The 25,184-nt window shown below is 34.2% G+C and overlaps 1 protein-coding gene across 1 annotated transcript; it reads left to right on the top strand.

Moving 5' to 3' along the window:
* The first annotated feature begins 972 nt into the window (after window positions 1–972).
* LOC123554466 (annulin-like) lies at window positions 973–24,543 on the top strand. Its single transcript, XM_045344643.2, has 16 exons — window positions 973–1,035; window positions 8,769–8,889; window positions 9,315–9,542; window positions 9,724–9,981; window positions 10,236–10,348; window positions 10,794–10,904; window positions 11,108–11,291; window positions 11,726–11,861; window positions 17,025–17,128; window positions 17,659–17,821; window positions 18,828–18,943; window positions 20,265–20,344; window positions 20,913–21,120; window positions 21,405–21,565; window positions 21,950–22,086; window positions 22,393–24,543. The coding sequence occupies exons 2-16, from the start codon at window positions 8,793–8,795 to the stop codon at window positions 22,532–22,534; spliced, it is 2,238 nt and encodes a 745-aa protein (XP_045200578.2). The 5' UTR covers window positions 973–1,035; window positions 8,769–8,792; the 3' UTR covers window positions 22,535–24,543.
* Window positions 24,544–25,184: the final 641 nt, after the last annotated feature.

The following is a 25,184-nucleotide window of genomic DNA, read 5'->3' as shown; positions in this document are numbered from 1 at the left end:
AAAAATAATTTCATTTAGTATTACCTCAATATTTTATTTACCTTTTACCCGCTTTTTCTATTCACTACAATTCTGATGCTGAATATACACGTTTTTGACACCAAAAATATGTAACGAAATACTGTTATGATAACAGTTGTAACATGAATCAATCTTAGCTGTTTAATTGATACATGATTTGAGAATTAATGTCCTACTAACACAAGTAGATCTAAAAGAAAGTGTAAAAATGGAAAAAAGGCTAGCTTTCATTTAAATAATAAAAAAATGAAATTCATGTAAAAGCTCTCCAATCGTTTTTAATACTTAAAATTCGAAAAAAAAAACATTAATCGAACGGTATTCAACCTCCTTAATCTCTTTATGCTTACATTAAGGCTATCAGATTACCAAAGGGGTAAGATCGAATATGATTTAAATGCATATGAATAAAGCAGCACTTGAGCTCTTTCAATGTCAACACTCGATACATATATCCCATTTAACAACATTTTTGTTGACAGTTCTTATTGTAATATAGCCGTTTTTGTAGCTTTAAAGGACGGTACCACGTTCTATTTTAGACCATAAGCAAGTCATAATTGTTGATCAAGTAAGAATTATGACACTGAATGCATGACACCACTAGTTTTATTTAGTAAAAATCAAATATGTATATCCTATTATTTCAAACGATTTATTTTCTCATAACTTCAATGATTATACTATATCTTCCTTGTTAAAATGAAGTTGTTTGAAATTTGGACTCCGTTTTGTTTTACTGTTCATGTAGCTGCATAATAAAATTACGGGATTTCTTAAACGGACTGTTCCATCATTCAATTTCGGCAGTACCAATTAATATACAAAGGGGTGCTCACTGAAAATTTACTTACTAAATAGCGAACAGTGTAGACCATGACCAGGCTGATCTTGGTTAGCAATGTGTATAATCGATTTTTTTCCATTGAGCAACGGCTAGGTGCACAGTTTTGTTCACGCCGCGGCCAACACCCAAGGAATGAAAATATATCAGATATCGGCTAGACTTTTCAGGTAATAATTTAAATGTTACATTTTTTTTTATTTTTAGCAGTACACTGTAATGTATCTTTCATCCCAGGTCTCTATTAGATGTCCAGTAAGACTATCAATTCATAAAGAATAATTATGTTTTTACAAACTTTGTTGATAAAAGAAGATTATAAATTTTAGAAAAATAGAAAAAAGAGACCTCTGTGGGAAAAACAAAGAAACAATCTTTAGTCCGTAGCTTTAACCACTACGCCAATGAAACAGTTGAAAAGCTTCATTTATGTATGTAAATCCTAAAATGCATTTCATTTGTGTTAAGGAGCTGCCAATTTTCTATACACGTCATCGTGACTGTGTTGAAACTTTTTCTTCTGTTTTTTTCCTCCGTTTTTAAGGTAAAACAAGTCTTTGTTTTACAACATACATAATTCATTTCGAATAGGAGATCGATAACCTAACCATTTTATATATCTGAAATTTAAATTCACTGCTACAGAAACCTGTTTGACAGACAAAAATAAACAACTGTTTATGATAATTATACATTTCTTTTACAACTTGTATCCAAAGTGTACATAAAATCTGATATATCATAATTTATCATAAAATCTTTGGACAGTTTGGAAGCAAAGAACGCAACCAAACAAAAATGAGCCGCGCCATGAGAAAACCAACATAGTGCATTTGCGACCAGCATGGATCCAGACCAGCCTGCGAATCCGCGCAGTCTGGTCAGGATTCATGCTGTTCGCTTTCAAACCCTATTGTAATTAGAGAAACTGTTAGCGAACAGCATGGATCCTGACCAGACTGCACGGATGCGCAGGCTGGTCTGGACCCATGATGATCGCAAACGTACTATGTTGGTTTTCTCATGGCGCGGCTCAAATTTAGCAGACTATAGGTTTGATTGAACCTATTCATTGGAGGCAGTGAGATGTGCGGCCCACTAACGCACCATAAAACTGGTTTAAGTAGAAGTCTGTTATATGCATACATCAAATGGATTGAAGGACTAGAAAATATAAAAACAAAACCGAGCAAAATATACCACACATAAGATTCTTAACCTTTAGCAAGCGAAATTTCTAAAATGGATTGATCCATCATTCAATTTGGACAGTACCGCTTATTATTCAAAAGGGTGTTCACTGAAAATTTACTGACTGATTAGCGGCTAGTGTAGACCATGATTAGCCTGCACGGATGTGCAGGTTGATCTTGGTCTGCACTGGTCGCAAAGGCAGATTCACTTGCCGTCAGCAGGCTAAAGGTTAAAAATCAACATGACATGCAGAGACGTGGTTATAAAGAAACTCAACTCTAGGTTAAACAAAAATATCAATGCATTATGTAATATTATGCGGTGCAGATATTTGTCTCTATGTTGACAAATGATCTAATAAAGAAATGGTATCCAATCAAATGAATACAACATTCACCTACTTGTACAAGTGAGGTCGCCAAATTTTATGTATCAAATTGCATAGCCTGTTATTTATTATTGTTATAGCATTATGAAAATAATCGTTTCGTACGCCCGATATTTTTTAACCTTTAAGGGGTTTATATACCCGTAATCATCAAATTGAAATACTTTATTGCGACGTTAGATTTTCTGTTATTTTGAAAGACGTAGGTCTATATAGATAGTACAATTCTGAATACATCATAAGTTGCAAATAATAAGTTTATAATGGAAAGAGTTTCTCTCGACGTGGTTACATCTGTATTATTGTTGAAAATAAATTATTTCATTTCGTATTTATACAAGTTTAGAGCTGTCGACCTATTGTCCATGCCTTCTTGCTATTTGTTTTACGTAAGTGCACGATGTTCACGATGTTTACATTAATAGCGAACGTATCATTTCGCACGTCAAGTTTCGTTTCAAAGCAAACTGGTTATGTTGATTTGCCGCCAGATTGCGTGAGCTATATAACGGGTGTTAATATATAATTTCATATTTACTGTAGCCGAAAAATAAGACAGAATGATGAGACTTGGACATGCTTACAGAGGATAATCGAACAAAAGTTTTAAAAATGTTTTCAATGACATTGTGATTCCTCCAGTTTATAAATGTAATTGATTACCTTATCAGTAAAATAATGACTAATTATATTTACTTTTGATTACTTTATAATTTTAAACTTAATAAAACCACATGTAATCTGTAAGGAACAGAAACGACCTTTAATGTTTCCGGTAATTATAAATTATTAATTATAAACAAGCTTTAACAAAATAAGAGTGACATTCATTAAACTCCTGTTAGCAGAAATATTCAATATGAAACCGTATTCACAAAAAACACGTCTAATTATAACTAAGCGTCAGTTTATATAGGTTATATAGAGATTTTCAGCTTACTTCGACGCGTACTGCGGACCACGGACTGCGAACTTACTATAGGGGTTTTCTCAAACTGTATATACGTTTTTTATGCAAAACTGAACAGCGCCATATTTAGCATGTAATACGTACTATCCGAGAAAAGACAGTTATAAGATATATTAATATCCTTTGTATTGTATATATGAATTACCGATTTACATGTATTTCGTCTTACAAGCATTCTTAACAGCGCGGGCGCATTTAAAAAATATCGTTTAATCTTTTATATCTTTTTTATTAATGTATCTACTCAAATCTTTCGGCTACCGTATTTATAAACAAGACACCGCAAACTTATTCTTTTTATCCCCCACCCTTCGAAGAAGGAGAGGGGTATATTGTTTTGCAGATGTCGGTCGGTCTGTCGGTCGATCGGTCGGGCGGAATGTAGACCAATCCGTTTCCGGATGATAACTCAAGAACGCTTTGGCCTAGGATCATGAACGTTTAAAGAAAGGTTGGTCATTACCAGCAAATGACCCCTATTGATTTTGAGATCTGTATGTTAAAGGTCAAGGTCAAAGTGACCCTGAATAGTTAAACAGTTTTCGGATGATGACTCAAGAACGCTTGGCCCTAGGATCATGAAAGTTGATAGGGAGGTTGGTCATAATCAAGAGATGACCCCTATCAATTTTGAGGTCAGTATGTCAAAGATCAAGGTGACCCTGAACAGTTAAACGGTTTCCAGATGATAACTCAAGATTGCTTGGGCCTAGGATCGTTAAAGTTAATAGGGAGGTTGGTCATCACAAGCAGATGACCCCTATTGATTTTGAGATCAGTAGGTCAAAGGTCAAGGTCACAGTGACCAGGAACAGTAAAACGGTTTCCGGAATGCTTGGGCCTATAACGCTTGGGCCTATTATACGCTACTGAATTAATTCAGTTTTCCCGGCCACGTTATCAGGATATAAAAGATGGCTACTTAATAAGTTTTTAAACCATATACCGTGAGTTTTCATGAGTTTAAATCTTTGTCCAAGTTTCCCACAGCCGAGTATCTACACATACCATATGTATGCATGTGTTCGAAAAGGTACCCGACTAAAAAGGCTTTGTCAATAATGATAAAGGCTAGTCTCAACTGCTGAGCTGGTTGTTTCAAATGACCACACAGAATTGCTCAAATGGTGTCAAAAATGTAATTTCGTTGACAATTCTATGCATACACTGGCCATAAAACATTTTTTAATATGATATGAATTTGACCTTGGACACTTCCCGTGCCTAATGTTCACAAAACAATTTTTGGTCTCCGCTTGGTTTTAGATCGACATATTGACAGCCAGTTTTGATAGTACTTAAAGATTTTATTCCTGTTGAAACTGATAATCCATACTAAGTAGACACTTTAAGATAGTAAATTTAAAACAACCTTTGTTACATGCAATTCTGATATCAGATTATGAAAATAAGAAGAGGCTATTTCCTTTGTTTATTTCAAAACATGCTGATACACGACTAATTGAGCATGTTTTAGCTAAAAAATGGTAATGTATTGGATCACGTTTCGACGGGGTTGAAAGATACATGTATGAGAACTTCCTGTATGTTTAGACAAAGTGTGAAGTAAATCATTCAAGATATTTCAGTAAAACTTCTATTTTATCGAACATTAGATACAATTATCAAAATTAATGAAAAACATTAACCTTTTTCGTATAGAAGTCTACGAGAACACGGTATTGATACTGTGCAACAAAAATTAAACGGGCTTTCATTTCATTCAGAATGCTTTATCATTTTTTTTTCACAATAATATTTTGTACCGCATTTTTTTTATTTTGTTGCTAGGAAAAACTAGTCTAGGAATTGTATGGACGGACACATATTAAAACCAGGAATCGCCGTTATCTTCAAATCCATGTTTCAAGTTATATTTTTAATGCATGAACATATTAAGCTAAGGTATTGTAGTACAGTTGGTTTGAAACTTCACATGTCATGTCGTTCGATTCGCGCGGAGGTTAAGTAACGCCAGAAATGTCTCAAAATATAGAAACAAAATGTTAAAGCATACGGATAATTGAAGATCCTGCTTAACGCAAGTAAAATGCAACAGAGTATTTAGATGACATCTGCATATTGCTGTTAAATGTTTTAATTGTAGCCTGTTCACTATCCATATATTTTCAAACGTAGGTATTGCATAATAGCAGATAATTATATCACAATACACTAATTTGTACAATGAAGGCAAAAGTTACTACACATATCGGTAAAAGAATCATATATACCCTAAGTATGTTTTCTTTTTTTGCGAACCTTTAAATATTTTGAGAAAACCCCTACTGTAAGTACGCAGTCCGCTGTCCGCAGTCCGCGTCAAAGTAAGTTGAAAATCTCTATTATAACCTATATAAACTGACGCTTAGTTATAATTAGACTACCGACTGAGCTAACCGGCTATCTGACACATCTGAAAAATCCAGGCTAAATATAGATTTGAAAAATGTTGTAAGTTAAGCTCTGACTTTTAACTTATAAGTTAAACCGTCTTACAGTTCGCCATTAAATTTAATACATACAAATGGAACAATTCTATTGGCAGAGCAACTTGGGCCAAACTGACTAAAGTACTTGATCTTCTAAACGAAGATGATTCAGATCTGAGAATGACCCATTCACATTCGTCTTCTGTATATTTTGGATTTCCAATATTGCTATTTTTATTTTCCGCAAATCTATTTTTATTTGAACCAATCAGACGACTTGTTCGAATGTCAAAGAGTAAGAAAAATGTGCAGTCAGTCCGGGCCTTGAACCCGGAACCCCTCGCTTACAGAGCAAGTGCCCTACCGACTGAGCTAACCGGCTATCTGACACATCTGAAAAATCCAGGCTAAATATAGATTTGAAAAATGTTGTAAGTTAAGCTCTGATTGGCTAGCGACGAGGCTATCAATAGCTCGTCTTCAGATCCTAAGCGTAGCGTAATAGGAGATGTACTTTAGTCAGATTGAACTTGGGCGGACTGTAAGACGAAGTAGACGGTGGTTATGATAGTTATTTTAAATGGGTTAGGAGACTTGATCAAATATGCAGGTAAATCTCGAGTAAAATCTAATTGGTCATGACATTGCCGACTTGGAAATTGTATTATAATAAATAATTTGCTGGCATATACTTTCCTAAGTGGGGAGTCAACTGGTAATGGCATTCCTTCTAATCCAGATGAAAAACAATTTCTCAAACATCTCAACATTTTTTCGTATCAAAAAACATTCTTGTGTGATAAAAGAATTGTAGAATAAAATTATTTTCATATTTTCCACATATTGTGCGCTATATTCTGAATGTTCTGCAAACATGTTTTTACACTGTGTATATTCCCGTATTTTTTGTTTTTAAAAATCCTTTACTATTATTTTTTCAAAAAATGCCATAAACTTTCATGTTTTATGTTTATTATTTGAAATGTTTTGTAAAATTGTTATTGTTGTTTTGTTCATATAGTAACTGACAGTGATAAGATGATACATAAACGAGATGAATTCCTTTGTAATATAGGCTGAGCCGTGCCATGAGAAAACCAACATAGTGGGTATGCGGCCAGCATGGATCCAGACCAGCCTGCGCATCCGCGCAGTCAGGTCAGGCTCTATGCTGTTCGCTTTTAAAGCCTATTGGAATTGGAGAAACTGTTAGCGAACAGCATGGATCCTGACCAGACTGCGCGGATGTGCAGGCTGGTCTGGATCCATGCTGGTCGCATACCCACTATGTTGGTTTTCCCATGGCATGGCTCAGGCTTTAGTTTTGGCGATAATGTATTGCATGAATTATTGAACGACGACAATGACACAAAGTTTCAGAAGCTTATTGGTAGACTCTTGTTATCAATTACTTGTAAAAAACGTTTAAAAGCATTTTTTAAGAATTGCCATTCGGTACGTTGTTTCATGTATGCATTTTGCCGCAAAGATGATTGATTTATAAAACAATTTGACAAGTATATGGCCAAATGCATTATTGCATCATGCATATGTATTCTGTAGTGAATTGTGAACATGTTTGATATAAGTTTTACATTTTTGCTTTCTCTATACATGTATATAAAAAGATAGTTGATATCAAACGAAAACCATAATACTTCTTTTACAATTCATATTGTTTGTGTACATTTGTTTGCTACATTGTTATATTTATTCTCATCTGTAATCTATGTTGTGGTTGAAACTCATGTATATCACTGAAAAGTGGAAATAAAGAGTATGTACAGTCTGTAAGCATGTAAAAATGTAAAAAGAATATCATAGGCCTTCCTGATGAAATCGGTTACATTGATGTTACATGTAACCGTAAATTGTATGTTCTAACACAAATATTATGATTACAGATGATTGCGATTAATAATTACAATTACTGATTTGGTAATTACATTTACTGATTTGGTAATTACAGTTACTGATTTGGTAATTGCAATTACTGATTGCATTTATCCCATGTCTGTCCGTTACACATTAAAGGTGATAATATCTTTTATTTAGCTATTCATTTATTTATTAGTCCCCTACCGGTGGAAAATCGGATGGGACTGTAGAAATGCCCTCGGTCCGTCCGTATGTACGAGCAAACGAAAGTACATTTGTTGGGTACCGAGGACAATAGATAACGGTAAATGCTATTCATTCCGCAATGATTATTGGGTACTTTCTGTCGCTTGTTTGGTACATTGCAACAAAAGAATTAACCCAAAAAGGTCTGTTCGTAAAATCGTCAGTCTGTCTGTCCGCAAATCTGGATCCTGCAGTTACTCAAAAACTCTTCAATCTAGGTTCATAAAACTTGGTCTGTGAATAGAGGGCAATATGAAAACTATGCACGTACATGATTATGCTAGTAGATCATGTGTCAATGTCACTATTGTAGGCCAAGTAAAAATTATTTTCCATAACTTTTTATATGCATTGATAGATTATCCTAGTGCTACACACAAACTTTCCCCATAAATAGTTGTTGGTCAAAGGTCAAGGCCACAATAAAAATTAAAGTAAAAATAGTTTTTGTTCCTTAGCTTCTAAGTGCCTTGAAGCATTTTATATACACTCAACTGCATGTTCCTCATTACCATATTATGTCATGTTTGTGTTTCTTGCTTGACCGATGCCTATTAATCAGATTAAGTTACCATTGAAGATCAAGTATAAAACTTATATATAAATTCTTATATAAATAGATTTTAAATATCCCAAAACATACTTGAGTCAATGATACATAAACTTTATCTAAACTGAATTCTGTGATGAAAAGTATTTCTGTATGAAAATACTGTACTTTTTAACCTTTTTATCAGTTTGGATCAGAAAAGTATTCTATATTTGCTAAAAAGCATACATTTCTACATTTTAAAGTTGTTGTGAATAACAGACTTTAAAATGGATGGAAGCATGGACGGGATGACAGAATATGAGAAATATTTGCAATTCTGGGAGATGATATTGTATGGCCCCGGCTTTTCGGACAATACTAATTGTGAGTACAATCCTTACATATTTTAAAAATTGTTATCAAAGGATATTTAAAAGATCGACCTTTGAATTTGTAAGACGGAAATCGACTCGACTGTTTGTCACCTTAATATTTGTAAATTGATAGCCTGCAAGTTCCACATGAGTATGTATAAATCTGAAATATGTTTGTTTAGTCTTAAATTTTGAGAGCTCCGAGAATTTCAGCATGTCTGCTACGTCGCAACCTCTTGCCATTTTAACTGTAAACATTTTAAATACCTGATAAAGGTATATATAATGTATTTTCTAACCATTTAATCGATAAGGAATCTTCAAAAGTTTTGTCCTCAAAAATTTATCAAAAAATATTTCTCTGGTGCAGAATACACGCATGTGTACCATATCATTTATGGCTAAATAACAATTCGACATTATTTTTTTTTAAAGTGCCAACTGAAGACAAAGACGATGGTCTGAAGGTATCTGAAGTAGATCTAGACATCAAAGCAAATATAGCTGCCCATCATACCGACAAATTTGACATCGCAGTAGCTGGAGTTTACGATGACACTGAACTGCTCGTTGTCAGACGTGGACAAGTGTTTAATATGAAGATACAATTCAACAGACCATATGATAAAACAAAAGATGACCTAAAATTCATCTTTGAATTTGGTAAGACGGCCAATGGAGCATTTAATACCTGCATTTTATACATGCATAGCTTATTCACATTTTTTTATAAACATCCCTATCATAATCAAAGCATTGTTTTTTGAAATGATTGTGATGTAAGATTGTGTTCTGTAGAATATTAAGAGAAATTTTAAAAAACTATGCTACAATTGTTTTGCAGGAAAAAAGCCATTGCCATCAAAGCAGACTCGTCAAGAGTTAATGCTGTCAGACGAAGATCTTCCTGGCAAATGGGGGGCTGTTATTAAATCAAAAGTTGGCAACTGGCTCAACATAGCTGTTTTTACTCCGCCTGACTGCGCAGTTGCTAAATGGTCATTGAAAATCGACGTTGTAAAACGCAAGGACAACAAAGTGACAGTTCATAGATACCAACACAGCGATCCTTTGTATATTCTATTTAATCCTTGGTGCAAAGGTAAACTCTATTTACAACAGGAAAAATAACTTTCCAGGACTTTTAAAAATATATTTACTTTTATTTTGTTCTATGTCTTAAAGAGTCCTTAAGTGTAGTATATATTCTTTTATAGAACTTATATTTTGTGTTGAGTATCATCTGATGTATGAGTAAGCATCATGCCAAAAGATCTTTGTCAGTGTGAAAGTATTGCATAAATTAATTTAACTTACAGATACACAAAAAGGGTTTTCATTCTTAACACTTTTCAGATGACCAGGTTTACATGAGTAAGGATCTTGAAGAGTACGTGTTGGAAGATACTGGGGAAATATACTGTGGTAGCTACAACTATATTCAAGCTCGTAAGTGGAAGTTTGGACAGGTAAGAGATTGTCTTTAATCAGAATTATTAAAGATAAAATATTAAGTTAGAGAGCTATGCATCGCAAAGTACGCCCGCAATAAAAAAAGACGCTGAGAATGGAAAGATATAGAAGACGGTTCGCAGCAAGTAAATTTTAAATGTATGCAAATTACAAAAAAAAAAATGAGCAAGTGGTAGAGAAATGGGTGAGATGTTCGGGGAAGTGAAATAGCAAGGCTAAGTGTTCACTAGCGAAAGCCACGCTCCAAAAATTGTAAATATGTATTTAAGGTATTTGTGATCAATTTAAGCACAGTAATTAAAATTAGACTTTATCTACACTCAATTTATTCTATATTTGAGACTTACATTTTGTATATTTCAATTATGTTGTAATTAAAACTGCTGATATTAACGTACCATATAATTAACTGACTGGTATCCATTCCACACGACATTTCAGTTCAATGGAAATGTGCTGGATTGTGCTATGTATCTTCTGGATGACGTCTCTAAAATCAAAGATCATGTCCGTGGAGATCCAGTGAAAGTTACAAGGGAAATATCTAGCTTGGTAAATGTATAAGTAATTGGACAACAGTAATAATTGTTCATTATAATATACACCTTAATGTTACCTGTGAGCTGTATAAATAAATCTCTCAAAATACAAAATGAAAACAAATCATAAAAATTTGTTTGAAACATTACCTTGCTTCGAAGAACTTATAGTCAGTTTTTACATTCTGTGACACCTAGTGTTTAGTATACTTTCAGGTTAATAGCTTTGATAACTCGGGCGTCCTAGCGGGCAACTGGTCTTCGGAAGCGGATGATTATGCCGATGGTAAGGTTCCCTGGCACTGGACCGGAAGTGTCGAGATTTTGAAACAGTATTTAAAAACCAAAAGACCAGTGAAGTATGGACAGTGCTGGGTTTTCTCTGGAATTGTGACAACAGGTATTAAAACATAAATGAAGCATATTGTTATTTATCTGTTGCTGAAAGAAATTATCACTGTTTTTGTATGTATGGGCATGTAATGCTATGTTATTTAAGCCTTATAATGATAAGTAAAACATAGTAAAACGTAAATGGATATTCTCGTAAGATCAGTATTTGCTTTGATAAGAATCTTTATTTGAGCCGTGCCATGAGAAAACCAACATAGTGGGTATGCGATCAGCATGGATCCAGACCAGCCTGCGCATCCGCGCAGTCTGGTCAGGATCCATGCTGTTCGCTTTTAAAGCCTATTGGAATTGGAGAAACTGTTAGCGAACAGCATGGAGCCTGACCAGACTGCGCGGATGCGCAGGCTGGTCTGGATCCATGCTGGTCGCAAAGCCACTATGTTGGTTTTCTCATGGCGCGGCTCATTTCATATTCGACAGTATGTAGAGCTCTAGGTATACCAGCAAGAAGTGTGACCAATTTTGAATCAGCTCACGGTACTGACGGTAGTATAACCATAGATACACATTTTGACAGAGCCGGTGACGAAATGGAAAAGTACAATGATTCCGTTTGGTAAAGAACCCTGTTTTCTAGTAGATTTCCAGATTGCTTTATTATATCGTTATACGTTTGCCTATAATTGGTGTGTATGCATGTACTTTAAACACTATGCACACGGCTGTATGAGCATGCGTGTGTCTGTGAACTCAGTCTAACGGTATTTGATCGTTCTCATATTAGAAACAACTTTACCAAATTCAACTTAAAAAGCACGTCAGTTATTGTGGTATTTTCAGAAATGATTTTAGCCATCGGTTTTAATTGTCGAAAAACTATACATGTACAGACAAAATTACAATTGGACGGTTAACCGTTGGGATCTGAACTCGGTAAATAAGTTTTCCTAATAACCCTGTAATAGGAGATGCTAGGATGCGCCAACTTTTTTACGGATTATTAAGAGTTTTTGTTCGTCGGCGATGCAGATGTATAAAGAAACACTCAATGGTCGTATTACTCAGTTTAAACATATTTTATTGCTTATAATACATGTATTTATATCATTACATCAACATATGGATATTAACAATCGATTGAATTATAGCAATAGGGTCGGACCACAAGTTCTGCCAACATTAGTAAACGGCCCTTCCCTCGAAAATTAACTATTGCATAAAATTAATTACTTTTACGAAATAAACAATTATAACATGTATTACAAAAGTTTGAATGAAGAAAAGACCAAAGTATGACTGAAACTAAAATAGAAAAAAAAAGTAGCTAGTTTAGTGTTATATATCATGTTGATATTGCTATTTTTCATCATGGATCTGTTTCCCAGAAGCTAGGCAAGGGCAGGAGTAACTGTATTCGTTTGCGATAAGTTGAGGTTTGATTAATAATCAATATCAAATGTTAGGTACTGGTAGAAATTACAAGTCAAAGATATTCTCACTGAAAACGATTAGAATTGATGATAAATTTATGCACCGCCAAAGTAATTATTGTATTGGTTTCGTCTGAGTACATGTCAGATCCAAATAATAGCAGTGTGTCATTTAAAGGATGAAAAGTTCTGGTTTCGTGAAATAGGTCGATTCTTTGTTCTCTAAATTTCATACACTGAAAGAAATAATGTTCAGCATTCTCGATGGGATACCCACAGTCACAACTGGGATTATCTCTTAAATGATTCCTGTATAAATCATTATTCAGATTACTGCATCGGTTTCTTAACCTTGCATGTAATATTGAGGGCAGTCTTTTACCAATCACAAAGTGTTTGGGGATTGTTGGTGCTTTGAACAAATCTTTTAGCCTTGATTTAAATATATTAAGGGATTCAGAATTTCTAATATTTATATCAAGTGAATTCCATAGATCGGTAGATGACGGTATAAATGAGTTACTATAAATCTGAGTTCTTCGAGCTATTGTTACATAGTTATCATTGTTTCTCAAAGGGTAATTAGATATCTCTGCTACAACAGGAGGAAAAATATTTGACAAGAATTCAGGGAGTAGACTATTTTTAGCTTTATAAACTGTAATAAGCTTTTGAATATTTCGTCTGTCCTCTAAGGAGACCCATCCTATTTCTTGAACTAAATTTTGTATTGAGACAGACCTGGTTAATCCCGTAACTATACGCGCCGCTTCATATTGTAATTTTTCTAAGGATTGTTTTTGTTGAACAGTGCATCCATCCCAAACGATAGATGCATACTCTAATATAGGTCTCATATATGAAATATAAATTTGATTTAGAGTAGATCTTTTTAACTTGAATTTTAGTGCTCTCATAGAACTCAAAACTTTCGATGCAGACTTTTCTATGTGGCTAATATGCTCGTGCCATTTAAGATCGGACGATAAAGTTAAACCTAAATGTTTATGAAAATCAACATAATCTAGTAAAATACCATTAAAATAAAGAGATGGCTTTACTTGTAGATTAGAAAAAAACATTACTTCAGTTTTGTTAGGATTAAAATCAACTAACCACTGTTTGGACCACTGGAAAATTGTGGTTAGATCACTATTTAATACAGATTCTATGTAATTCACATCATAAGAAGTTACAGCTAAGGAGCTGTCATCTGCAAACAAACGGGTAATGCTTAAATGATTTTCAGCTATGTCGTTTACATAGATTAAAAAAAGTAGAGGTCCAAGGACCGAGCCCTGTGGAACGCCAGCATTTAGTGGGAGTATTCTCGAGGTTTCACTACCAACAAAGACAGACTGTTTGCGGTTCAAAAGATAACTCTCAAACCAACTAAGTAGAATATCATCTAGGCCGTATTGCTTAAGTTTAAAAAGAAGACCACGGTGCCAAACTCTATCAAATGCCTTAGATATATCACAGAAATCAATGCAAGTTGATTTTCTCTCGTCAAAAGATTCACATAGTTGGTGATACATATCTACTAGCTGAAAGACAGTTGAATGACCAGGTAAAAAGCCAGATTGTAGGGAATAAATCAAATTATTGGAGTATAAATGGTTATAGATACGTTTAAAAATTACTCTTTCCATGACTTTTCCGACAAACTTATTAAGGAAATAGGTCTGTAATTCGATGGATTATTTTTTATTCCTTTTTTGAAAAGGGGCATTACTTTAGCAAGTTTCCAAGCACTGGGATAAACACCTTCATGAACAGATCTGTTAAATATGATACTAAGAGGTTTTGCAACTGTTAAACGTGTTTCTTTAAGTAACCTATGACTTATATGGTCCGGACCTACAGCTTTATTAGTTAATAATGAAGATATAATGTCAGCAATTTCACTTTCAGTTATAGGAGATATATGTAAGGTAGAATTTGTTTTTAACATAAAGTTAGGTAAATGTGCATTAGAATCATCAACTCTTGACACAGAGGAAAAATACTCATTAAAACAGTTTGCCTTTTCGTTATCAGTGGTATAGTAAATATCATCTCCATTATTTTCGACAACTAATGTTGGTATATTATTGTTGCTAGCACTACTATTGTTTTTAATAAGCGTTTTTACTGTTTTCCAATAAAACTTCGGACTGGTCGATTTTGTTTCCTCCAAAGAAAATTCTAAATTGTTATAAAAACTTTCCTTAGCATGATGCTTTAAGTTGTTTACCTTGTTTCTAATGCGCTTAAAAGAATTCCAATCAGATACACTATTAGTCTGCAGAGCTTTTTTCTTTAAACGGTCACGTTTTCTTGAAGCTCTGCGAATTTCGGAATCATACCATGGTCTATCATGTGGTCTTATTGTAACAAGAGATGTCGGAATACATTGTTTAGCTAATTCGATAAAAACGTTTGTAAAAGATTCACATGCCACATCTATCGAATTCGAATTTAAAAATGACCAGTCATTACTTTGAATCAAATTATTAAGTTCATCAAAATTACCGCGATTATAGTTCCAAACCTTTCGTTTATACGCTATAGGTATATAATTAGGGTGTTTTATATATGCATAAGTTCCAAAATGGTCACTTATTTCTGCCGGAGTTAAAAAGACACCGGAGTTGTAAACTTCAATAGTATTAGAAATAGCAATAGGATCAATAAGGGTCGATGAATGATTTGAAATTCTTGTTGGTTCTTTAATTATGTTATGTAAATCATTGATTAGAAGAATATCTTTAAATTTGTGATTGTTGATGTTCAGTTGGTCCTCATTTATATCTCCTACTAACATTAATCTATCACACATATCAAGAGCTTTTTCTAAGGAATTGTTCAGTTTTATCCAGAAGTCTATAGATGCATGAGGTTGTCTGTACAAATTACAAATGAGATATTTCGTATGTTTAGTTTTTAACTCTACCCATAGCGAATCTTTCAAAATGTTCTCAAGTTCATGTATACGTTTTGAAATAAGATTGTCTGATATATACATAAGTAAACCCCCGGAGTGACACGAAACATCTTTACGGTTAATTGTTGAATGAAAATCTAGACTGATACTGTCATTGCTTACATTTTCATCTAGATGACTTTCAGTAAAACATATAACATCGAAATCGAGCCAGTTGTTTTTTATGTAGCTTAATTTATGTCTTATGCTCCTTACGTTTTGACTATAAATCGATAGACAGTTACGATCAGATTCACTTCCCGGGCCTGGATTTAATTCAATATTACCACTTAAAATTAATAATAAAAGAATAACAGATATGACTTCTAAATTCAAAGTAGTTTCACAAGAGAGCAATAAAGAGCAAAAGACTGCATCCTGAAAACATTTTACAAGAGCAATCGGGAACAGTTGTCTCCCTTTAATCGTATCAACTAAAATACTGCAATAATGTTTCAAATTTTCAAATAACAGCGCGAGACATAACAAAAGGAAATGTACTATTTCACGTAATGGACAATAATGAAAGTACATAGACTTTTTAAACCTCTGTAAACCGTTGTAAAAAGATCCAATGGCTGCCCTCCAGGCATCTAGGGAATTACCCATTGTCATAAACAAATAACACAGACAATTTCGTTAAGGTCAGCCACTGGTAAACAGCTCTAGTAAAATGACAGTTGTAAAAACCCCATACCCGTGTGTAACCCAGTCCCAGAAAAACAGATCCAAACCGTAAAATGAAATATAAAAATGTAAGAAGAAGAACATACATCTTCATCATTAATCTAGCTAAGATGTGGAAAAATGAACATATTTACGAAACATTTTATACAAATATATACACGTGATGGTCGTATTAGCATCTGCATACATGAGAGATTATCAGTCGTCTGCAGCGGACTGCTGGATAGCATGTATACATAATATTTATGTCCATTAGACTGGTGTTGATATTGCATTCTAACATGGCTCAATTTGGTTGTCAGTTAAACAAAGAAGAATTTCAAGCTCTACATATACTGTGATAAACAACGGTTGACGCGCGGACCGGTTGGAGAGCATAATAACGTCAATTTTGACGTCAAATTGCCGGTTCGTTATTCCTCGGGTAAAATGAAGTCTAGCATAATATTTATCAAAATATTCAATGAGCATGTAAGAATGAAAAACATCAAGGCATTCTAATTTACCACAGTACATCGTTCAGATGGTTCAATATTTAACCAGTCGGGCTAACGCACTTGTGTTCAATTCCTCCGCATCTTAACTTTTAACCGTGATAAATTAGACGACAAACCACTCGAAGGCCTTGATTATCTATTAATTTTATCGCACCTAGCGTAGTCATTACAAATATGAATTCTTTACCGTTATTTTAAAGGAATTTTCATGTTTGGAATGACGTCTGGATGGCTCGTCCTAATTTACCGACAGGTTATGACGGATGGCAGGCTATTGATGCCACACCACAGGAAGAAAGTGGGGGTATGTTTTGATTTGTTAGTAAAGCATGGAATGTTAGAAAGAAAAGTCTTAGTGTAAATTATTTATCCATTCATCACAATTTTTTTCAACTGCTTTGAAATTTGTTAAAATGTACAAGAAGACCAAACGACCGTGATATGACATTGAAGTGAAAAGACAGCAAGGAAGCTTTTTTAATCATTTAATTGTTTTTGTTTGTTTGTTTGTTTGTTTGTTTTTCTGTATGTAAAATGATATCCTTCTGCAAAATGAAAAGGTAAAAGAATATGGCAGAGTGTACTGATGAAAAAGCATGAAGCTGACGTAAAACCTTTGAACATAAATATTTAACGTGTTAAACTACATTTGTGCTATTATTTGTGAGATTTTTTACATCGCAGCCGTAAATGATCATACTGAAAATAGTTTAGAAATGGCAAGAAAAAAGAAAACTAAATAATCTTTAAAGATTTTCTATCATTGAAGTTCTCAAATAACTTTTTATGTGTTACTTTTCTTTTTGGATACAACTGTGTTGCTTACTGTTTTAGGTGTTCACTGCATGGGACCGATGTCTGTAAAAGCCATCAAGGAAGGTAATATGAATTTGCCACATGATGGACCATTTGTTTTTGCCGAAGTTAACGCAGACAAAGTGACCTGGCGTCCAAACAAAAATGGAAATATGAGTGTAGTTGAAATAAACAAGCACAGGTAAATTTTGCAGTAAATGTTAGATATCTGTAGAAAAATATTGTTTCTACAATGTAAAATTTAACTAAACCATTTTTTCTCTCAAAATTTCATTGTATCCTAAGGAAATGTGGCTAATACAAATAGGGTAGTGTACTTGGCTGAAAGTGGGGGTATGTTTACCGTTATATTAAACTGATTTGAAAATATTGGTTCTCCGGTCAAATTTCACAATGGGCCTCTATGGGAAAAGATGCATCTTTGATGACATTTTAGTGTAAAAATATGTTCCAGAAAGAGTTCAATGAAACTGTTCATACTTACTAATTTAGCTATTTTCAATCGTATGACTTAATAAAATGTATAGATCATTGTGCTTAATTTTTCATAATTTGCCAAGTATTAGGTTAAGTTCTTACATTTCTGCTTATTCAGTACAATTATTTTGAATTATTTTACATCAAAGCAAACATAATCAACAGTAAAAGCTTTTTCTTAAAACGTATTTGCGTATTTGGTTCCAAGGCTAACATAAACCGTTAATTATTATGCATCATCATTGGCGGGTTCTTACTTTCATTCCACATATTGCAAAAAGCATAATAAATAAATTTCATTTATTAAGTTATTTGAAGAAAAAAAACACATCCTATTACCGTTACATTAAACACAGATATCTTTATCTTATCAAAGTGTAACTGAGAGGCCAACGCGAAAGGGAATGTGTCTACATATTCTATAAACTACATGACTGTTTTCATGAAATAATGCCTTCAGATAACTGCGAGTTTTACGTATTTACAATTTAACTTCCGAAAATAAATAAATTTGTATGCCGAATTAAGTATGGTAAATACTATGAAAATAATCTAATAATCATAGATCTAGAATATCTTTGTTCTATTCTTTTATTTTTATACCATTGTAAAAATAAGGGTCTTATTCTTCTGAAAAAAAAAAGAATCATCATCATTGATTGAAATAACAGTCTCTTGGTCTGACATTAATGCTTCATCTTATTTTTCAGTGTTGGAAAATGCATCAGTACAAAAACACCGCTCGGAAGAACACCAGTTGAAAGTTACGCGAGCAGATATTGCCCGAACAGGGAAGATATAACAAATGAGTACAAGTTTCAGGAAGGTTTGTCATAAAAATATATTCTACATTCTACTGACAAACAGTATAAAAGTAATACAATGGCCACTAAACGCAGTGTTTTTTGTTTTGTTTACTTTTACCTGATGTGGTTGATACATCTTTATTCTTTTAGATAACTTGGGTAAGAGGTGTTCAATGTCCGTCAGTTGGTTTTCCGTTCGTTGTCGTGCATCGTCACTGCTTTTACTGTTATTACTCTTGATTTTGCAATTTTAGCATAGTGTCGATGATATCTGGTCAGTTTGAAACTGGGTCGCCATTGATCAAAACGTAGGATACTAGATAAAATAATAGAACATTGTTGATACTTTAAAAACCACATTCTCTTATAAACTAATCAGGTTTTCCAGATGGTTCAAGTTTGAAGATCATTACTATTGGGTCAAAAACTAGGCCACTGTGTAAAATCATGGAGTCTTGTAAACTCTCCAGAGGCCACAGTTGTACCAGACATACATACATTTAGTCAGAATAGCTGGCTTCATGGAAACTTGATTAAGTCTTCAAAACTTGGTCATCTGATGTAATAAAAAGCTAGGTCAATAGGTCAAATTTTATAACAAGAGGGCAATTTTGAAAGATGACTATGATAATGAAAAGAAAGAGGTTTTTTTGTTGGTGGTGGGTGGGGGGGGGGGGTGTAACCGTGATGAGGGGAGGGGAGGGGAGGGGAGTAGGAGTGCATGATCGGGGTGGGGGGCGACTTGGTGGAGGAGCGATGTGTGATGACGATACAACTTTGCATGTTGATAACTATTCATGGAAGGTTTAAGGTTTAAAAAAAACCTAGGGGACAATTTGAACAATCTTGGTAGAGGACCATTAGATGATGCTACATTCCAAATATCAAAAAACCTAGGCCCTGTGGTTTTGTACAAGAAAATTTTCAAATGTTTTCCCTATATAAGTCTATGTAAACCATGTGAAATTGGCCTAGTGGTTTAGGAGGAGATGTTGTTTAAAGGAAAGTGTGGACTGACGACGGACGCCAGACGGACGGACGCCGGGCGATGAGCGACCACAATACATTTGTAGCTCACCCTGAGCACTTTGTCTCTCAACGGTCAGTGGCAAGAACACCTCTGAGGAGCTAAAACAGGTTTATGGTGCGCGTCAACAGTGGTGATCAGTCAAGCTATAAGTCTTTCGTGACTTTTTTTAAGTTTCAAATTAAGTTGATACTTCATGCTTTTAAAAGATAACTTTATACTAACTTTTATCTTCACTTTCTGTTGGCGGTGTTTTGTTTTTCGACAAAGACAAAAAGGTAGGTAAATCTGAATTATTTATAACCTCAATTCAGGTAGTCAGGAAGAGCGTCAAGCAGTAAAACGAGCCAATTTGCGATCAACCAAAGATAACGTGTACGACGAAAAAAAATGGGTAAATTTTATTTTACAATTTATATCTTTCCTCATTAAGAAGTTTGAGACTACCTGGACGAGATTAAAAAACATGTGTTTTGTATAATTTTTCTTTTTATATGCCTTTACATATCCTTATTTCACAAATAAGAACGAACTGACAGAAATCAAATTTTTGTATTTCACTAAGGATATTACTGTTTTATTTAATATTTATAACCAGATGAATTAAACGCTCTTTATTCCAGGGTAGTATGTAGCGATTTCTGATTCAATACCGGGTTATCGTAAAAGAAGCTTGATCTAGGATATTTTCAACTCGAGAGGATTGTTTGCACCTGTCCCTTTTATCAATGCCTGTGCTTAGTAAAATTCACAAGCGCAAAATACAACATTCCAGATCAACCTATTTTCAAAACAACCCTTTTGTTGAGCTAAGCATCATTCGGTTTAAAATTTACACAACTTTAGGGAATACTTTAAGTAAAAAGAAAGCGCCTGATGTCTTCTTCATATCATCTTCACAACAAACTTTTCCGTTCATATATCTGTCATGCCATAACAGTTGAACTACCAATATTTTTCAGGATGTTGTGTTTAGCCTGGACTTCAAACAAACGTCTATTGGCGAGACAGTTAATGTTTGTATGAAAATCAAGAATAACAGTAGCAGTGATAGAACTGTTTTTGGATCTACAACGCTGACTAGCATTGATTACAGAGGAAAACTCCACAAGCAAATCGATAGAAACAGGATCATAGAATGGATGCCCACAGTTCTGAAGGCGGAAACAGGTAAGTAATTGCAACAAATACTTACAAATGAATCGGCTTCAGTGTGGTCAAAAGGAATAATTGTGTAATATACACGAATGTTAGTACCACCCTAGAACACATTACTATCTTACTTAAACAGATAATTGATGGTAACCAACGTATCTGAATTAAAAAGTAACTAATTTCATTCTTCCAAAGGTATTACCGTACAAATGGATGCACTGTATGATATAATGAAACACTAAAAAAATGTTTTTAGTACCATACTCAAACACTGCAATATGTTTGGATAATTTTTCCAGAAATGAGTGTAACTTTGGATGTTCCTTTTGAAAAATACTTTGAGAAGTTGGTTGATGAATGTTTTCTTAAGACATCCTGCTTGTATGAGGTACAGGAAACAAACCAGATCTTTACAACGATGGAAGTTATGGAGCTTGCAAAGACGACCCTTTCCATCAAGGTAAATGATATTTTCTAATAAAACATCAACTGCATGATAATGTCATGTGGCAACTATCTATTCTTATAGCCAGAGATCCTATACATAATTAAATTCTATAAATCTTGTCGAATTATTTAACTTTTTCTTACATTTCATGATATTTTGCTGATGTTTTGCTGATATAACCCGGGCTAAATGTGTAAGCTTAAATGTTTAATTAAAATATATGAAATAAAAAGTAAAATTGTTTGAAATATCTCATATCCCACAATTACAATACTGCACCTGAAAGAAAATTCATTCTTTCACTAAAACAAACTAATATCCTCTATATAGTGGCTGCATTTTGCATGCCTTAGTACTGAATATTAATAGATTGGATACATATGAACATTGATACAGGCGCCCGAGAAAGGGTATATCCGAAAGAAGTTTACGGTAGTGGCTACCTTCAAAAATCCTCTACCAGTAACATTGACCGAATGTGAACTTACTGTAGAAGGACCAGGACTTCAAGAAGCAGCCACCTACCCTCAGAAGTAAGATATATTGCTAGTTAACAAATACCTTTTAGACTAAATGAAAGCTATTTTATTGAATTCTACAACGTTCAGAGATCACCCTTAATGCTTTTTCTTATTCATGTAATAATCTGTCAATTTAAACAAGCAGAAATTTCTGCGACTTCTAGTATTTCTATTAACATGATTTAATTATATATATTTATGATACTTGCTACTAAAATCGATTAGTTCAGACCTGAGTGTTTGTACAACGGAGTATACTTATGTTTTATACGTAACGGTTGTGTTTTGATAATTCCTGATTGTCAAATGTCTTTCCAGAGATGTGTCAGCAAACGCCACATTCACAGGCACGTTTGCCTTAACCCCAGAAAAGGTACACGAAAAGGAAATCATAGTGAAATTTAACGCGAAAGAGCTTCACTCAGTTGAAGGCAAGCACGATATGGAAATATCTAAATAACCAGATTACGTGCCTCCACAAACCTTAAAAGCATACAAATGAAATAAGAAGCGTGTGTTTCTTTAATTTTATGAAATATACGTTTTTATCTGTTTGAAGTGATTTCATGTACATAATGGATATTGATGATATGAACTATTGTTCCAGTTTAAACAAACAGTGCACACAGTGGGTTTCTAATGCGTTTTACAGGAACCAGTTTCATCAATTTTCTTGATAGTAAATAAAACCAATTTGTAATGTTTTGGACATGAAATAGAAATTATGTCCATTAAACAAATTCAAAGAAAATAACCATCAACATTGTTAGTTTAAGTTAATTCAATCTTTTTCAAAATTTGTTCTAGACTATTGCTCTTATTTTCCGATACAAATGGCAGATATGATCAGCTTTAAGAACGTATTTAAATTGACATTTCAAATTTTGTTTTGTATGTTTTATTCTCTGGTGATAGGCATTTTTACGCTTGAAATATGTTTTTTGACACATTTGTCAGAAAACACCTTTAATGACATTTTTTTCTTATATTTTTGAGATTTGTGTGTATTCATCATTTGTTTTTCCGCTATTGTTTTATCAAGGAAACTTTTCATGCTTTATATATATATATATATTACTGTTTTCCGTTTTACATTTAAGACCATGTATTGCAACTTCCATTTCTTTATTCAGTGTTACATAAAACATAATTATGTGGTGTAGCAACCATGACCTTAGCTTTAGGTGACTGTATACGTTATATCTCTAATCCCTCACCGATGTGAGTTCGAGACTCGCTTGTAGCGAAGAATTCTTCATGTGAGAAAGCCAAGGTCGATGGTTCTATCCAGGTGCCCGCCCTTATTGAAATAATGCCTGGAGGTGTCCCCTGAGGTTTTCACCCAACATCAAAAGATCGAATGTCGCCATATGACCTATAACTAAGTCGATGTTACGATAAACCCATCAACAATATATAAGCTACACTCTGATGATAGTAATAAATAATGTATTGGTTGAAGGTGGCTTTTAAACAATTCGCTTCCATTTGAATTCGCTCAAAAGATATGTTTTTTACTAAAGCTAAATATAACATGGTGGTTCAAGAAACTGACAAAATTCCATTATTTTCCTATTTGCAAAGTAACTGCCTTTCTAACTGAATGCCTTCTACTTTTACCTTTTAACTTTGTAATGACTTAACAATAAACTCTTCGTGAAAAAAGTTGAATTATTTCTGTGCACCCATATTTTTCAATGATTAGGTTTTATATTTATTTGTACTTCCAGCTGTCATTAAACACCAATCATTAACTAAATAGCGCTTTGGTATGAAGCCTCACAAGATAATTGCCTAATGGAAAGTAGATAACCCACATCGTTTTCGTTGTCAACCTGTAAAATATCGAGATCATTTTAATATTGAAAATGATTTCCTATCAATAACATAGAGAACGCGTATGCAGTTCAAAGGAAATCTATGTGGAGAGTACATGCCACTTCGTAGGACGGTTGATTTACCCGGTTTAGTTTAATTGTATCCCATTAATCTAGGATAAGTAAGTCAGAGGTCAAGACCTTCGGCTGACAAAATATATTAATATCAGCTTCAGAGAAATATGATTCGGCTGAGAAAAGATACGTTTCCTGCGAGACTGGTTTTTTTTCAAAGGGTCATGTGCGCGGTACTTACTCCTTGGTGTTCATCTTTGCAAGGAGCACACCACCAACAACGATCCTATAGGAATTAGACATTAGACCTGCAGAGTCTAATATTATTCCCGATGATAGCGTTCAGAGCTTATATCAGTGTATGCCATCAGCCATTCGTGACTTATATGTATTAATAAAACAAGGCTAAACATACCAAAATATTGATTTTCTAATATTTGATGAAAAATACATAAATCTTAAGACGCAAGCTTTGGACGTTAATTGGTCTTGTAATTAAACCTTACACATGTAATTTTAACATTTGAGCCGCGCCATGGGAAAACCAACATAGTGGCTTTGCGACCAGCATGGATCCAGACCAGCCTGCGCATCCGCGCAGTCTGGTCAGGATCCATGCTGTTCGCTAACAGTTTCTCCAATTCTACATGGTGTGTACTTGTGATGTTGGACCTGTCGGCTGCATTCGACACCATTGACCATAACACCCTTCTTCACAGACTCAAATTTAATTTTGGATTCGCCGATAAACCCCTTCAATGGGTGGCATCATATCTAACAGACCGCTTCCAAACAGTATGCATCGATGGCAAACTCTCTGAACCAGTCCTTATGAAATTCAGTGTTCCTCAAGGATCTGTTCTAGGCCCAAAATTCTACACGATGTACACAAAGCCAATCGGGTCCATCTGTAGAAACCACGGTCTAAACCACCACTTTTATGCAGATGACTCCCAACTCTATCTATCGTTTAAACCAGTTGACCAAGCATCAAAGGCAGCCACAATCACACGAGTTGAACAATGCCTAAAAGAAATCATCTCATGGATGAATTCAAACATGTTAAAATTGAATGCAGACAAAACTGAAGTAATTCTTTTTTCGAGTCAAAAACACTCCAAACATGTTGAAAATCTAGAGCTGAAAGTTGGCGAATCGAGCATTAGACCATCAAAAACTGTTCGAAACCTTGGTGCTACGCTTGATTCGAACATGCAC

This window comes from Mercenaria mercenaria, chromosome 7, assembly GCF_021730395.1.
Source record: "Mercenaria mercenaria strain notata chromosome 7, MADL_Memer_1, whole genome shotgun sequence".
Classification (NCBI taxonomy): domain Eukaryota; kingdom Metazoa; phylum Mollusca; class Bivalvia; order Venerida; family Veneridae; genus Mercenaria; species Mercenaria mercenaria.
Note: the sequence above shows the minus strand (reverse complement) of the source record. Positions and strands in the feature narration are given on the sequence as shown.

Coding starts and splice junctions, on each gene's coding strand:
- LOC123554466 (XM_045344643.2), top strand. CDS start 8,793: ATGGATGGAAGCATGGACGGGATGACAGAATATGAGAAATATTTGCAA. Junction 10,905..11,107: donor CAAGGGAAATATCTAGCTTG/GTAAATGTATAA, acceptor GTATACTTTCAG/GTTAATAGCTTTGATAACTC. Junction 11,292..11,725: donor CTCTGGAATTGTGACAACAG/GTATTAAAACAT, acceptor CATATTCGACAG/TATGTAGAGCTCTAGGTATA.